We start from the raw sequence: 17,461 nt of genomic DNA on the forward strand, positions 1-17,461 counted from the left end.
CCCTACTCCTGCGTCCAGGTGTTTTGTAACCTGGTCTTAAAAAGAGACTAGATTAGTCAGGCATGATCTACCTGCTACGAACCCGTGCTGGTTTCCCCTCAGCATAATTTTTCCTGCTGGGCTCTCACATATATGAACCTTAATAGTCTTTTCAAACACTTTACCAAGGCTGAAGTTGAGACTGACTTGCCTGTAGTTGCTTGGATCCTCCTTCCTCCCCTTCTTGAAAATAGGGACCACACTGGCCCTTTTCCAGTCCTCCGGGACGTGGCCCATGCGCCACCAGTGCTCAGATATTCTTGCCAGTGGCTGTGCAATGGCATCAGCCAGTGCCTTCAGTACCCTCGGATGGAGCTCATCCGGGCCTGCCGACTTAAACGCATCCGTCCTTCCAAGTAACTCTGTAGTATCTCAGGGTCAACGCTTGGTGGTCTGGTGCCCTGCTGTTGTCTCTCTACATCTACACAATCTGATCCCATTGTGAGACTTGTCTTGCCCCTCGTTTAGGAACACTGAGTCAGAGAACTCATTGAGGAGTTCAGCCTTGTCCCCCCCTGTCCGTCACCAATTGCTTTTGCCCATTCAGTAGTGGTCCTATACCGCCCTGGGCCTTCCTTTTGCTCTCTGTATATCTGAAAACCAATTTTTTGTTATCCTTAACTTGGGATGCCATCCTCAGCTCCATGGTAGCTTTGGCCTTTCTAACTGCCTCCCTACAACTGCGAGCTGAGGAGGCATACTCCTCTTTAGTAATTTCTCCCTGTTTCCACTGCTTTAGGTATTTAGGTAGATAGTTTTTTCATAGGGGTGGAATTTTGTTCTCAAGAGCATGGATTACATGTAGCAGTCTGCCCACCGACAGTGCAAGCAGAGGGTATGCTTCTCCTGATGATTTCTACTTGCTATGAAAAGTGACAGAGAAACAATGGATTTGATACTCAGAAACTAGCCTTTTCTGTAGGTATGATTGCTGACCCCATTTCCTCCTCTTTGAACAGGGATAAAAGCCAATATCCCAATCTATCACTCCTGATTCGAGAAATAGCTGTTTGTATTCTTCCACACTGCTTCTGATCTAACAGTAATAATTGCACAGCTGTTGTGAACTTATGTTACAAAAGCAGCAAAGTAAAATTACATAGATTAGTATGGTATAGAATCTTATTCTAATTTTTTTCTGCAGCAGTAAAAAATCCACAGTCACTTTACCCTGAACTTCCCAGTTATGCTGCTGTGGGTGAGTACCAAACTTGATCTGTATTTAGAAATCTCATACTCAACATCTTTTTAAGACCTCTTTTTGATGTTATTGGAAAATGCACTGTTAAAAGAAAGATTTAAAATAAAATTAGTCCCATGTGGTAAACAACTCTATATTTGATTTTTGTCCTTCCCATTTTAAAAATATTTTATAAATATCTAAATTTATCTCATTGCATGGCTGTATGTATTTTTGTGAAATAGTGTCACCCCCGTTTCTCTCTTCTGATAGCTTAACTTTTCAAATAGCAAAAATCTGTTTTCCCTCTCTTGTATCTCCCTAATAATTAGTCAACCTGTACATTTGACAATACCACCATAAAGAGGCAAAAGAAATAACCCACATAACAAACATGTCCAGCTCTAGCTTTTCCTCCCCTTGTACAAGTCAATTGAAATAAAAGTAACTCACTGGTCAAGTCTGAGTTTGTTGTCATAAGGTAAGTTCATCATTTTATTTATACCATTTCATTGGTTTATTCAGTGAGGTAAAAATAAGGGACTGGCTCATTTTCATTTCTAATTCTGTGGTTTGATTCTGTGGCCACTCTTGTCTAAGGGAACTCATATATTGAAATTTCAAAGTCAGAACCCCATTAAAAATGACTTGAAGCCCAGACAGTTTAACTTTTGCTGTACTAAGCAGAACCCAGGTTTTATTGGTAAAGGCCACTTGTGATGACAAATGCAAAAAAAACCAATGCAGGTGGGAAGAAAATACAACTGTGAGAGATATTTGATAGCTAGAAAATTGCTTATATATAATACTTCTCCCAATAATGAAGAAGTCTCCCTGCACTTATCTGCATGCTATGTTCAGCACCAAAGGTCTTCTTTCATCCTAGCTGATTTATGGAAATTTCTCCTATTCTGTATGCGGGAATACATTTTTGTGAAGATGGCTGATTTTGGTGGTTGAATCTAGAGGAAATCAGGCAACTATTGAGGGCACTTAAACTCAAGAATTGCATTAACAGCCAGGTTTAACATAACTCTCTGAGGAGAACAAGAGGCAGGAAATGTCATTTACTCAAGACCCGCCCCATGCATATGTGCATGCTCATGCATGTGTACACTCATGCATGTATACTCTCTGTCCCCGCCAAAAACTGCTCCTTGAAGTGAAGAAGGGTTTGGCAGAAACTGGTGGTAAAAAATATTTTACCTTACATTTCAGTACATTTCAGATCAGTTTTCCATAGACAGGTACAGACGTATGGCTTGTAGGTATCCTGGTGGATTGAATATTATAGATAGTTCCTGCTTTTAGGCTCTAAAATGCTAATTTCCAGAGTAAAGAATAAGGCTCTGAGCCTGCAATGTGTTCTGTTAGTACTGATTATCAGCACCTCCTTCCCTCCCATACTGTTGCATAGTTCCGCTGAAATCAATAGGAGCATTTAGGAACAAGGGCCTATGTTAACTGATCACACAGCAGGCTCAGAGGCTATAGTTACATATTCAGACTCTTAATAGAATAAAATAAAGCTGCAACATGCAAACCAAATCTTTACTATTGCTAGTGAAGAAAATGACCACCAACAATAAAATGAATATTTTAACAGTTGTATCTTAGTTTTTATTATGTTAATGTAAACGTTAGTATTTGATATAATTTGGCAACAGGACTTCCAGTGTCATCAGCTCTAAGCGATTAATTGTTGAGGGGAAGGGAGATAATTATCATAAAGGCTGAAAGAAGTGAACCACTTGGTGTTTGTTTATGTTAGAACAGGAAAAGCTAGACTTGTGTTTGAAATATCTTTCATTACATGTCGTGGTGGAGACCTGAGTTATCTTGATGAATATAATCTAGGCAAGTCTAAGGCAGAATGTTAAATTAAAAACATGTTTGTCTTATATAATATTATGATCCCTGATTCATATGCAAGCAGAGCAGGCTGAGGTTTTATGTAACTGAATTTGGTCAAGAATAATACTTAAATTAACATGTTTTAATGTAAAATGGTATTCAGAAAGATTTCAGAGGTGGCCCAAAACTGGGAAATGTTGCATATTTCAATGAAAAATTAAGTTACTAAGAGTTACTAAAATTGTGACAATAAATCAGTCTTGGGTGTTAGACACTATTGAAATTCTCAGCCCAAGAAAATACTACTTTATTTGAAACAAATTCTGCTTTAGACCCATAATAATAATTGATTATAAATCTGACTTTTTCCCCAGAAATAAGTGTTGAGGTATATGCTTCTTCTTTCTTTTTGAGAAATATATTGCTTTCTCATGTTTTTCCCTTGCCATCCAACAAAAAGAACTTATAACTCACTTTATAAAAAATCTTGCATCCTACCCTGTCAAGTTGCTAGGAAGCAAAAATGACCGTCAGTTACAGCTGAAATAGAGTCCACTAACTTTCTTTCCAGAGTTTTTGTTTCTTAGAAGCATGGCTTATATTACATAAAGCTTAGCATCTCTCTCTTAACAGATTTCAACATGCATACTTCCTTAAATGTTAAACTTTTAGCACTATAAGGCTACAGAAAGTTCTCTAAGATAAGATCAGAAAAGAGGTCTTGGGAACTGCCTTTGAGTCTGCAGACCCAGCATCTTCATGTGAGTCTTCCTTCACTAAAAACTAAGCTACACAAAGAAGTATTCTGCAGGGGGGGTTTTGTCACAGCTTGATGCTCCTGTTTGCAGCTTGTGGTCGTGTGCAGACGAGCACAGCCATGTGATATATGGCACCGCAGACATATATCTGTGGCACCACATACCACACATTCAGCTGTTTTCTGCACTGCAAGGGAGCAGCACGGCAGGGCAGGGGTTGACCCTTGAATATCTAGAGGTCAAAAAAACATGCACAAAAAAGTGAAGCAGCGCGTGTGGGGTAGCGCATGCGGCTTAAAACTGGAGCCTGACCAGCCAGAGCCACACTCCAGCTGTTGGCCAGGCTCCAAGTGGCTGGATTGCCATTGCTGCAGCCCCAAAAGGCCCCCAGTTCCCCAGGTAAGGCTGCTGGAGTCAGCCTAGCGCTGGCCCCAGCCTACCCTCTCCTCCCCTCCCCTTCCCAGGGTAACCTGCTGTGTGCCAGAGGGTGCATGGCACAGGTGTTCCCTGGGACAGCACACAAGGTGTGCTGCTGCTAGTTGACCCTGGGGAACCAAATGTCTACGCTCGTGTGTGTCGAGGCCGAGGGGCTGTGGCCAGCAGCCCAGGCACATGGGCCGGGGAAAAGGTCGGCACGGCAAACTAGAATTAGGCACTGACGCGTAGAGGTTGATTAAAGATTGTTTTACTTACACCGTAGGTGGTCGTGGTGCAGGCAGGAAAAACTTTCTTGAGTTGCAGTTACAAAAAGACAAACGTGGAGTTTGCTAGGCTCCACAAAACAAACACGAACAGAGCTCTGGATACACACTCACGGAGTTTGCTAGGCTCCGTGGAACGACCGAAATGAGAGTCCGAAAGGTGACTCTCGACGAGCACGCAGGGTAGGGTATGTCGAGGGATCGTGCGGTGACGGGGAGAGATTCTTGGTAGCTGATCAAACCACCGGTCAGCTCCAAGACACGCGCAGAGTTTGTTAGGCTCTACCACGTGGCTCAGAGTTCTCCACGAGATGGATGCAGAATCCCCCTAAATGAGGTCCTCCCCGGAGATCTCCGACTTGGGCGGAAACTGCTCAAGCCTCTTATATGGCTAGCAAGCCAATCGCTAGCCGCCACGTAGGAATAATTTAGAAACAGCCAATAGTGGGGTACAAATTTGCATGCGAGCGGCGGGAACTCCTTTGCACCGGGGTTTTCTCTCTGCAGCTGAGAATTGCACTGTGCAAAGAAAGCTCCATGTGGCGGGAAATAATTCTGCAGTGCCGAAGCGCACACAAAATCATTGGGTCATGACAGTGTGGATGCCACTTGTGAGATTACTGACCAGATCTTCCAGGCTTCCTAAACATACTCTATTTTTATCATAACCGGACAAACAAAAGTTTAGTTGGCAGAGATAGCCCTTCCTAAAACCTGTGGACATCAAAACACTACTTGGGCTTTGTGAGATTCAAAGGGAAAGCAGATTTTACAAGGACATGCTTTTTGGATGGGAACTTGGCACATTAGAATGAACCTTGGAAATCCTTACAAGTCCCATGTCATCAATTTTCAGACTGGATTACTACTGCTTTGGGGCATGGCATGAAGCAACAATTATTAGCATTGTGGAGTAATGCTTGATCACTATCCTGGTAGATGCCTGAATCCTAGTAGTTAGTTAAGAACACAGATCTTATGGATTATGCCAACAGATCTGACAGCAACAGGACTGACTATCTGCTAGTGCAAGTGATGTTCACAGATATAAATAGTATTCTGTAAAACCTGGGTTGAATACCTAATGACTGGCTAACTCGCCATGGGGAAAGGGAACTTAATCCTCAAGGAATGGGCTCTGGAGTTGAAGAATTTCTTTACTTTTCCCCTTCTGTTTTCCAAGTCAGTAACCTTGGTTAGAAAGACTTGAGCATAGTGGCCCAATTTTGACTTCAACTCTAGCCTTAAGGCTGTAGTAACAAATAATGTAAAAGACACATTTAACACATATTAGTTTGCTATTTTAAAAGAAAAATTAAATATGGTTTCTTGATTACTGTTTTTGTTGCCCAGAGAGATTTTTTTCTTCTGGTCAAAGGTACGGATCTCAACTGTTTTTTGGCCTGTTAGTTTTCTAATTTCTTAAAATGAATGCTTCTTTCCTTTAATTTGTCTCAGTAACATAGATTTCTTTGAATATGAGAAATGACAAATCATGGTTTATTAAGAGCCACGTATTGGTGTGAAAAGGAGTCTGTATTAATGGCACTGTAGCAAAGGTACTACCATATTTACTTGTATACCACATGCACTTTCCCCCAAAACTGAAGTGTGTACCTTGCATCTGCAAGCAGCCTGGGCTCTAGGTAGGTCCCTACCACATACCATGGAGTCCAGGCTGCTTGCACCAGGGAGCTGCAAGCAGCTGCACTGGGGTCTGGAGCCCCAGCCTGCCATGCACCCTAAGGTGCACATGCAGCCACCGCCACCATGGAGCCTGGGCTGCTCGCAGCAAGTAGCAGACAGGCTTCAAGCACATGTACTGGGCTCCAGAGCCTCAGCCCAGCTCCATGATAGTGGCAGCAGCTTACGTGCCTCAGGATGCACGGTGGGGAAGGGGCCCCTGCGTGCTCCCCGAGGCATGCATGCAGCTGCCGATGGCCATGGAGCCAGGCCAGGGCTATGGACCCCAGTGCACTGGTTGCAGCCTCCCAGCTACCTGACACATCCAGCCCAGGTTGTGGGCAGCTGCTGCCTGCCATGGAGCCTAGGCTACTTGCAGCAAGGATGGCAGCCTCCCCACTGCCAGCTGCAAGCAGCCGCTCTGTGGCTGGCAGCAGCTGCCTAGAGCCCAGGCTGGCTGTGGCATGCTAAGCAAAATGGCCTTGTGCCATGCTCTGGCATGCATGCCAGCTGCCGACCCCTGGTGTATGTCTTACTTGGAGGCATGTAGCATGTGAGAAAATGTGGTATTTTAGAAGCCTTTGCTTCTTAATATCAAAGCACTTATTTTCTGGTAAATTATTATTTCTAGATTTGAAAATATGCTCAATTCCTGTTTTTCTATCTCCCAACATACTAAATAATTCAGTACCAAACCAAAATAAAGGGAAGTTTGAGCCTGGAAAGATAATCCAAAAACCTAAATATCTAACAGTGTTTTGACTATAAGCCTTTCACAACGAAATATTTGTAAACCTTGGATTTTCTCACTTGTCATAGGTATTTAATTTTGTAATTGTTTAATATTTTTTGTTGGGTAATTTAGTCTGTAAAGAAATAGGCTCACTATCCCTTTGACTTGTTTAACGTGTCTGCTCATCTGCATAGCTATACGTTGTGCAGTGAACAGTTTCAGCTAGACCTAGACTAGATGCAGAACTCTAAAGGAGGTAATCAATATCCTAGTTAACATTGTAATTTGTTTTATGTTTAAAGTAATACAGAAAAGGGAATTCTTATTTTTATGTTTTGAAAGCACTGTAAAACATTAATGCATCTATTCAAGGTATTCTCAAATACTGAGCTGTAGTAAATCGGGTTTGACTAAAAGCACCCAGGAAGCCATCCTGTCTTAGTCTGAGAAAAAGCAAAATTTGCATAACCTACCACGATTGATCCAATAATCCATTGCCTTCACTATTAAGTTTGTGCCTTATTTTTAACATGAATTTGTCTGACTTTGGCTATGATTCATTGTTTTTGTTATGCCTTTTCTACAAGATTAAAGAGCTGTTTATTAGTACCCAATATTTTCTCCCCCATGAAATTATATATACACAGTAATTAGAACATCTTTTAATCTTTTTTTTTAACAAACTAAACAGATTGAGCTCTTCAGTCACAGTGTAAGGCATCTTCTCAGTCCTCAAATAATTTTGGTGGTCTTTCTCCTCCAATTGTCCAACATCTTAGTAGTAGAATTAGACTTAGAAAAGGTACAGAGAAGATCAACCAAAATGCCTAAACAGTTGCCATACCAGAAGAAACTAAAAAGTCTAGGACTGCAGCTTGGAAAGGAGAAGGCTGAGGGGGGCATGATAAAGTTCATCAAGTCATGAAGGGTGTGGACCAAATAAACAGGGAATTGTTTTTCATCAAGTCCCAGAATACAAGAGCTAGATGGCACCCATTGAAATTAGTAAGTGACGGGTTTAAAATTAACAAAAGAAAATACTTTTTTGTGCAGCACATAGTTAACTTGTAGAAGTACTTGCCACAGAAGATTGTAAAGGCAGATAATATCACCAGGTTTAAAAAGGAACTAAATAAATTCGTGGATGAGGGATATATTCATAGCTACTAAAGAGATCAAGCTGAAATGTATATTCTGCCATCTCTAAACCAATAATTGTGCATGCTTGGGAAGGTAATGAATAGGGGATAAATCACTATAGATACATCTGGTTCAATGCTTTCCCTCTAAAGCATACATTTCTGCCACTGTCAAATACAGAATATTGGGCTAGACAGACCATTAGTTTGACCCAGTATGGCACTTCTTTTTTTATGTTTCATTGTCCAAAAACACCTGGAACTTCTGGAATGCTACTGAAGAAAATCAGAGGAAGGCAAACGTGATGTTGAACTTCAAGTGCATTGTATTTTTCCCTGTTCAAATGTACCTTTGATTATGTGGCCTGGTGATTTTTGGTACAATATAATATAGGACAAGCTTGGTATAAGCAGAATTTTTTTACTGTGATACTCTTTCTCCAGAAGCTTTCCATGCCTGAGATTTCAAAGTAAGCTTTCTTTCTAAAGGCCTAGATGACACTCTTATTTCACTTCCTCCAGTATTTATTTTCTGATGCTCGGGACTCAATCCTATGTATAGCAGATATGGCAGATGAATTAACTGCAAGGAGATTTCACCAAGGTTTTAGCATGCAGCTATTTTGGAATCAGATGAAGGGTGCATATTCTCATAGTTACAAAGGCCTGAGTGTACACATTGAGAGAGAGAGAGAGACAAGCATCTGTGATGGTCTTTGTTTCTCATAAACTCCTTAGAGGACTGGAATTTCAGTCACTGTGGGCTCATCTACACGTTGCCCTACAGCAACATTGTTACTGCGCTGTGCTTTATTAAATGTGCCCAAGAAGAATGGTCAACCAACTACAAAGATGTTGCTTGAAAAAATGTAGAATATTTTTTGTAGCTGGTTTCTGTCAAGCTTTAATTTGAATGTCTGAATGCCACATATCAGGTGATGTATCTTTTGCTGGATCCTCCAGTGTACTGTGACCTCACTAAGTATCTATCTGCCTCACTAAGTATCTATCTGGAACAGCAGCCTGGGCTGTGAACACAGTATTTGGTTGTCAAACACTCCTTTCAGGTCCTGGGGGATTCCCTTGTCCCTCAACCTCTCCCATCACACAGGATTTCTAGGATTGGGACTGTGCTATACAGAAAGAAGGTATCATTGTGTCCAATACATGTAAGGTTGATCGGTTGATCTGTGGCCCACATCTTAACTACTGGGTTTAGGATTTTTACAGGCAGTGAGATTTCATTGACCTTGTTGCGTGTATTCTGTTTAACACAGGTATTAGAAAAGATTTAGTCTGAAAGAGTTCTGTATACAATTAAGAATATTCCATTAGGTATGACTTATTAACATTGTTACAGAGATCTTTCTGAGATCTCATGCTACAGCTCACTACCTTGAGTTTACAGTAAATAAGGAAATGTTTGACATGAAGTTGTCAATTCAGTGTGCAATTTCAAAATCCAACAAAATAAACACTTTCGATGTAAGATGCTGAAAGGCTACTAATTCAAAATGATTCAATGCAAATCAGATCAAATAATACTTAAACATATTCTGCAGATAAACTCTGATTGATATGCATAATATGAATATAGACATATGCTTGTGCCATTCAAATAGTCCATATGCCTACAGTTGGGTAAAATGTATATTAATTTGGGGCTAAAATGAAAAATTGGGGGAAAAATGTAAGGTTTTTAATACTCTCCACTTGAGAAAGAGATAAATGTCATAGGATCAAGCAGAAACACTTTGCAGTGGAAGCAAAAGCTCTTTCATACAAAGCTGTGCAGTAATCTCCTTTTCTTTTTAAATTGTAATTTATGAGGAAACCTATAGCAGATTATAAACTGTAAAAGCAACGAGCCAGCTCAGAGTGACTAATAAATATTTGTTTCAAAAGCTCTTGCATCGAAGGATAATGTAGTGTATTTTGTCATAAGCCTTAGTGACATTATGCGTACAAATTTAGTGAACATTAAGAAGTTAACCCCAGAAAATATTTATTTTTTAAGGGTTTAATCCAAGCTTGGTCTATTTTTGTGGTTTTCATGTCCTGGCTTGTGACTTGTTTATATTTAGTTGCAGGGAATAATAAACATCCATCTGGTGGTCCCCTCAGTATTAATTTTGTTGCTGTTACGAATATCTTAATTCTAACAGAAAAGCAGGAAATCCCAGGAAATTATTTTGGAGCCTATTTTTATTTCAGATTCACTTTTTTACTAGAATCATACTGTCCTTAGCATGTATGCAGTTAGTTAAATCAATCAAAACTTTTGGCTTACAAGGTGGCAAACAGAAAAACACATTGTGTGGGATTTAGTTTGTCGTACTGGAAACATACTTTAGTAATCATATATAATATTCTGAGCAAGCTGATTTATAAAAAATTCAGATCAGCACATTCAGAGGTTAGAAAATTGGGGATTTCCATTTATGCATCTTTTGGAAGGCTATATTTTGTTAAATATAGGTGAGTTAAGGTTATTTGTTCAGGAATCAACAAACTTAAATAGAATTTATTGTTTTAGCATTTTTAATATTTTTTAATGAACGATATGGATTGATTCCTAGTAAATCATAGCAAACGTATAAATCAAGAATATGGTGGGGCAGGCCAAAGCCAAATGTGTTTTAAATACACAGAAGGTGAAATATGTGTAAAATATTGATTTCTGGATAGCTGTATAAGTTAATATTCACCGTTTCATTTTTGTGCATAGGTTTTAAGGTGATTTTAAAAAAAAATTTTGTCTAATTATTCTGACAGCATAAAGGGATATCAGAACATTAATATCTGTGTAAAGTCAATTCAAACAGTGCTAGCTTCTTCACCTTTGAAATTAATGGCAAGACAAAGGTTTCATCTCTACCTAGAAAAACAGTATTTAAGACAACATAGCCTTTCCCTAAGTAATATAACTATAAGCTTGTCCCATTCCCATAAACATTTTCCCTTTAATCTTTTGCTCTTTTTAAATTCCTAAAATTGAAAGTTCAATCAAGGTTTTAATTTTTTTTTTTTCAACCATCAACATTTCCTGAAATTCTAAGGACAATTGTACATTTTCATTTAATCCTCTTTGTCACAGGTGCTATAATATTGTCAAGTTCTGCATAACCTTCTAAGCTCTGAAAGCCACTTTTGGTTCATTTTTTACCTTGTTTTCAGGTTAATTAAATTACACTGCCAAAGAAACCTGAAATGTAATTCTTAGCAAATTGAGTTCTTGGGTTATTCTCAAAAAGATTAAATTACAGTTCTATTAGTTTGATTAAATAATCCTCAAAATGTAATAATAATGATTCAACAATAATGGAAAAGTGTATTTTAAAAGTTTGTTTTTACTTTTAATATTTGTGTCTGAATAATTACTAAAGTTAAAATGAAAAGCTATCTTAAAAATAAATACAAAAAGTCAGTAAATAGCTTAACAAATGAACAGAACAGGTATATAGATTTCCATAAGAACAGAAAAAATGCCACAGTAGCTGAGATCATAGATCCTTCTAACTCAGTATTCTGTATATCTCAGTAGTACTAAGCAGATGCTGAGGAGAAGTCTATTTACTATCAGGGAAGTAGTGATGACTCCTACCCTGGGGGTCTTTAAGAGGAGGCTTGATGTCTACCTGGCTGGGGTCATTTGAGCCCAGTTTTCTCTCCTGCCCAGGGCAGGGGGTCAGACTTGATAATCTACAAGGTCCCTTCTGACCCTACTTCTATGAATCTATGTAGGGCCTATCCAGATAATTCCTTCCCCTGCCTCTCTCTCCTTGCAATTTCTAGCATTTATAGTTTCATATTTGGTAGGGTTGGAAGGGACCTGAGCAGATCATCAAGTCCGACCCCCTGCCATGGCAGGAAAGAGTACTGGGGTCAAACGACCCCGGCAAGGTGTTCATCTAGCCTCCTCTTAAAGAACTCCAGGGTTGGAGCCAGCACCACTTCTCTTGGAAGTTGGTTCCAGATCCTAGCTGCCCTGACTGTGAAGTAGTGCCTCCTGATATCTAGCCTGAATCTACCCTCTGCCAGCTTGTGACTGTTATTTCTAGTCACTCCTGGTAGTGCTTGGGGGAACAGGGACTCCCCCAATGCCTGTTGGTCCTCTCTGACTCGTTTGTAAATGGCCACTAGATCCCCCCTCAGCCTTCTCTTGTGGAGGCTGAACAGGTTCAGGTCCCTTAGCCTCTCGTTGTAGGGCCTGCCCTGCTGCCCCCTGATCATGTGAGCGGCCCTCCTCTGGATCCTCTCCATGTTGTCCACATCCCTCCTGAAGTGCGGTGCCCAGAACTGGACGCAGTACTCCAACAGCGGCCTGACCAGTGTTGCATAGAGGGGGAGGATCACCTCCTTGGACCTGCTTGAGATGCATCTGTGGATACATGACAAGGTGTGGTTGGCCTTCCTGACTGCGTCCCCACACTGTCGGCCCATGTTCATTTTGGCATCAATGATGACTCCAAGATCCTTTTCTGCCTCTGCACTGACGAGAAGGGAGTTCCCCAGCCTGTAGGTATGCTGCTGGTTCTTCTTCCCCAGGTACAGTACCTTGCACTTGTCAGTGTTGAAACCCATCCTGTTCTCATCTGCCCACCCCTGTAACCTGTCTAGGTCCGATTGCAGCCTATTCCTCCCTTCTAGTGTGCCCACTTCCCCCCACATCTTAGTGTCATCTACGAATTTGAATAGGGTGCTTTTTACCCCCTCGTCCAAGCCGCTGATGAAGGTGTTGAACGGTGCAGGCCCGAGGACCGAGCTCTGGGGGACCCCACTGCCCACATCCCTCCAGGTCGAATTGGAGCCGTCCACCACCACTCTCTGGGTGTGGCCCTCCAGCCAGTTAGTGCCCCATTTGACTGTGTAGGTGTCGATGCCACAGTCCCCTAGTTTTTTTAATGAGAATGGGGTGAGAGACATTGTCAAAGGCCTTGCTAAAGTCCAGAAACACTATGTCCACCGCTACACCTGCATCTAAGGATTTTGTGACCTGGTCATAGAATGCCACCAGGTTGGTCTGACAGGACCTGCCTCTGATGAACCCATGTTGGTTGCCCCTAAAGATAATCTCCCCTGCTGGCCCCTCGCAGACAAGCGCCAGGATAATTCTCTCAAAAAACTTACCCAGGATAGAGGTAAGACTAACTGGCCTTTAGTTTCCTGGGTCCTCCTTCCTCTCTTTTTTGAAAATGGGAACCACATTGGCCCTTTTCCCGTCCTCTGGTACCACACGAGAGCACCATGAGTGCTCGTAAAGCCGTGGCAGGGGGCCTGCAATGATCTCTGCTAATTCCCTCAGCACTCTGAGGTGGAGGTCATCAGGACCAGCTGATTTAAATACATCCAGTCCCTCCAGAAGTTCCCTGACTAGATCCTCACTGACCCTAGGCCTGGGTGCTCCTCCCCTGGGGCCTACAGGGGTCTCAGTGGGGAGGGGTGACCCAGTCCCTGCTCAGAAAAATGGAGGCAAAGAAATTGTTAAGTAGGTTAGTTTTGTCATCTGGTATGATGACCAGATTTCCTGGCGTGCCTTACAGAGGCTCCACATTACCTGGTACCTTCTTTTTACCCCCTATGTATTTAAAAAAGGACTTCTTCTTGTCCTTGATCCGGGTAGCTAGTCCCAGTTCCATTTAGAGGCCTAGGAGTCATAAACTGGAGCTTGCACCAGTAACTATAAAGTTTAATACCCAGTGCTGGACCAGTCCTGTTTGGATTTGTCTAAGCCTCTTTCAAACCTGATTTAATTGTCAGCCTCTACAGTGTCTTGTAGTAGTAAGTTCCACTTCCTTTTGTGCCAAAGCTGAGACTTAAAAGATGAGCGTGAATAGTCTGAATAGTTGTTATGGGCCTCATCAGCATTGGTGAGCAAACAGATATTTGACTATGCATATAGGGTTTAGCAAATAAAAATCTTTGTGCAGTTGCATTCCTTAGTAATTGTATATTATCTTGTATGTTTCTGCTCATAGATTTTGAGGCCAGAAAAAAATCATATGATAATCAGATCTCAGCTCCTGCATAGCACAGGCCCTATGTAAGAGATGGGTCACTCCCATCTCTCTTGGTCTTTCTGATCATTCCCTGCCAAAAGTGTTTTGAGAAGCCTCAGTGGGTTGGCACAGGGTCATCCACGTAGCTCTTAATTAGGGCTATATCATGTGCCTCACAACTGGTGAGGTTGTATAAAGCTGCAGAGTTAAAAATTATAATTATTTTTTTTTTGCATTGAACAGCATCAATTTGAGTTTGTGTTGCTTTCTACTGTTTCCATCCCTTGCATAGGTGAGTCATCTTGTGCAGTAAATAGGCCTTAAATGCCTGGAATTTTTTTGTGTGTACCTTTTTGTTTTGTAGAACAGTTTCTCCCAATTTGAGCTGTTATAGGTGATATAGGAAATTAGAATTAGGTAGACTAGGTGATAATAAAGATGATCTGAGTAAAAACACAGGTGGCTGGATGGAAAGGTAGTTCTATACCTTTTGAGTAGTTGAATACCTTTTGAGTTTATATCTTGGTTGAGTCTTGGGAATGGTCAGAATTGACGTGGTATGCCCCGGTATTATTGCTGTTACGCTAGCACTGGCAGCATAATTCATGACAGCAATAATAAATTTAACAGATCCCATCAACCTTGGCAAAACAAAGGAATACAGGAAAATACTGGAAGACACCTCCAGTGTCCCAGTTATTGTATAATCTCATTCATAAATCTATCAAGTATTAAATTAGTAATACTGTGCCCCCACTTCTTCAGTAGAAAGGCTGCTCTAGAACCACATCCATTTAATTTCCAGTCTAGATCTATTTGGGTAGAAACAGACATCACTAAACTGAAGTGGATCAGCTGTGGTGGGACACGTCCTGCCACAACTGTTCCACATTGGGCAAAATGCACATCACCCTTTGTCCCACATTGAGCAGGGGCCTGATGCAGGACAAAGGGTGACGTGCTCTCCTTGCCAGCAGGTTCCCCTCTTTCCTCACTGCCCTGCATCCCCTTCCCGATACCTGTGCTGACCCTTCCCTCTGGGTGAAGCACAGCTTGTCACAGGTCCAGACAAGAAGGCATCAGGCAGACCGGGAGCCAGGGAATTCCTGGCACTTCACGCTGACTCCATGCCACACTGCACCTCATGGGGCTTCCTGCTCAAGAAGACATGCCGGTGAGATTCCTGGGGTGTTTCTCTGTAAGTAGGGAAACCCCAGCTTTTCCTGCCTATTGAGACTTGCCCCAAGATTCCCTGGGCAGGAGCCTGATCCTGCCTGGGAATTCCCAAGTTGTGCAGGATTGGGTTCATCAAGCCTCTAGAACACCAGACACCCATAAACAGGCATCTGCCACAATAAAATAGCAGTCTATAACATCGTTCCAGGGCCGGCCCATCCTGTCCTGTGAAACCTGCAGCCACATGGGGTCCTGCAGCCAATGAGCCATGCCCCACTTGCCCCCTGCTGCCTGCGCCATGTTTAAAGGGCTCAATGCAGGCAGGGACCCCCTTCCTGGCCGAGCGGGGGAGGAGTTCCCAGCTTCGCCTTAGCCCCAGCCCTGGAGAGGGAACCCAGGCATCCCCAGCATGTGCTGTCCCCACCCCATGCCCCCTGCAGCACAGCCTATGTGCACGCAGCCTGGCCCCGACTATTTTATTTCAGGGAGTTTATACCACAATTAACCGCAATTTTGATTTTTTGATGGATCAAGGGGCCCCAAAACTATATCTTGCGGGGGGGGGCAGGTCAAAATTGTGGACCGGCCCTGCATCTTTGTTAGGGTCACAAATGTTGGGCATTTGTGGCACAACAAAGGATATGGAGATCTGTTTGCTTCATCTTTGTGCTGCCATAAGAATCTTTGATGGCACAAAGGCAAGGAAAGGTGACATCTGTTTCTGTCTTTTTTGGCCAGTTTATATCAGTTTGTTTTGTGCTAAATTTTGTCTTTCACGTACCAAAACTTTTCTGCATCTCTTTCACAATTCATCTTTTTTTAACAGGATGACAAGAATTATATGTAAATTATATGTATGTATGTTCTGGATGGGATCACCGTACTTTATAAAATGGCATTTATACTGCCCTTCTTCCCCTTAAAATGCCTTTCCTTGATAGGATGTAATTTATAACTACTCATTATTTCCTGTTCTTTAATCAGTTTCAGTCCAGATTCATGTTCTTTCCATTTATACTTGAATTAGTGTTTCATTTAATATTTAGTGATGTACTTTTTCAAATATTTAGCTACAAAACAGTTGCACAAAAAATAAATGGAATAACTTGTCAGATTCCTCTGTCTGTCTGTCTGTTGCTACAAAATGTTACAGCTTTTAATCAAGGTTTGGATGAAGATATATTTTATCTGAATGAATTTACCCAATTTATTTAGGATATTTTAGGATTAGGATTATTCTATAGACAAGCAACAGAAGGTTTTCAGAAAGGGAGAGTGGAAGGAAGAGATTAGAATTTGTTCTAAAACCTAGTGCATGAAATTTACAGGATGAATATAAACTCTGTACATACTGAGTGAAAACAGAGATATGTCATCATAATCAGGGAGACATTTGCAGACCATTCTCAATGTCCAAATTGATCTAAAAAAATTCCTACAGCCTATAGCACAACATATCAAAATGTAAACACTACGCATACCTCCTCTAGAATTTTTTTTTGGTAGAACCACTTTCTTTTATATAGCTCTCAATATAACAAAAACTGCTACACCAGTTTTTTCAGAGAAGTAAAATGAATTTCATAGACATCAGGGCTGGAAGGGACCTCGGAAGATCATCGAGTCCAGCCCCCCGCCCAAAGGGCAGGAAGTCAGCTGGGGTTATAGGATCCCAGCAAGATAAGCATCCAGTTTCATCTTGAAGGTGTTCAATGAAGGCGCTTGAACCACCTCCGGTGGCAGGCTGTTCCAGACCTTGGGGGCTCGGACAGTAAAGAAATTCTTCCTTATGTCCAGCCTGAAATGATCTTGAAGTAGTTTGTGACCATTCGACCTCATCATCCCTTGGGGCGCTCTGGTGAACAAACGTTCCCCCAGATGCTGGTGGTCACCCCTGATAAACTTGTAGGTGGCCATCAGATCACCCCTGAGCCTGCGCTTTTTCAGGCTAAAGAGCCCCAGGGCTCTCAGCCTGTCATCGTAGGGTCTGCTTCCCTGACCTCTGATCATGCGCGTGGCTCTTCTCTGGACTCTCTCAAGCTTCTCCACATCCTTTTTGAATTGTGGAGCCCAAAACTGGACACAGTACTCCAGCTGCGGCCTCACTAAGGCCGAGTACAGGGGGAGAATGACGTCCCGGGATTTGCTTGAGAAGCATCTATGGATGAAAGCCAGCGTTTTGGTCACTTTACTAGCTGC

At 41.8% G+C, this 17,461-nt stretch overlaps 1 protein-coding gene across 7 annotated transcripts in view; it reads left to right on the top strand.

Annotated features, from left to right (window-relative positions):
* Nucleotides 1-17,461, top strand: part of SH3YL1 (SH3 and SYLF domain containing 1) — a 108,512-nt gene that overhangs the window by 50,675 nt on the left and 40,376 nt on the right. For 2 of the 7 annotated variants that reach the window (XM_006026308.3, XM_006026307.2), the window contains exon 9: nucleotides 1,184-1,237. The exons of 1 other annotated variant lie outside the window; for it this stretch is intronic. In XM_006026308.3, the coding sequence (XP_006026370.1) occupies nucleotides 1,184-1,237 (54 nt within the window). Of the gene's footprint in view, nucleotides 1-1,183; nucleotides 1,238-1,551; nucleotides 1,599-17,461 lie in introns of those variants that run through there. 4 more of the 7 variants (XM_025207208.1, XM_025207207.1, XM_025207211.1 and 1 more) reach the window with 3 other exon arrangements.

The sequence above is a fragment of the Alligator sinensis genome, unplaced genomic scaffold (assembly GCF_000455745.1).
Source record: "Alligator sinensis unplaced genomic scaffold, ASM45574v1 scaffold244_2, whole genome shotgun sequence".
Taxonomy (NCBI): domain Eukaryota; kingdom Metazoa; phylum Chordata; order Crocodylia; family Alligatoridae; genus Alligator; species Alligator sinensis.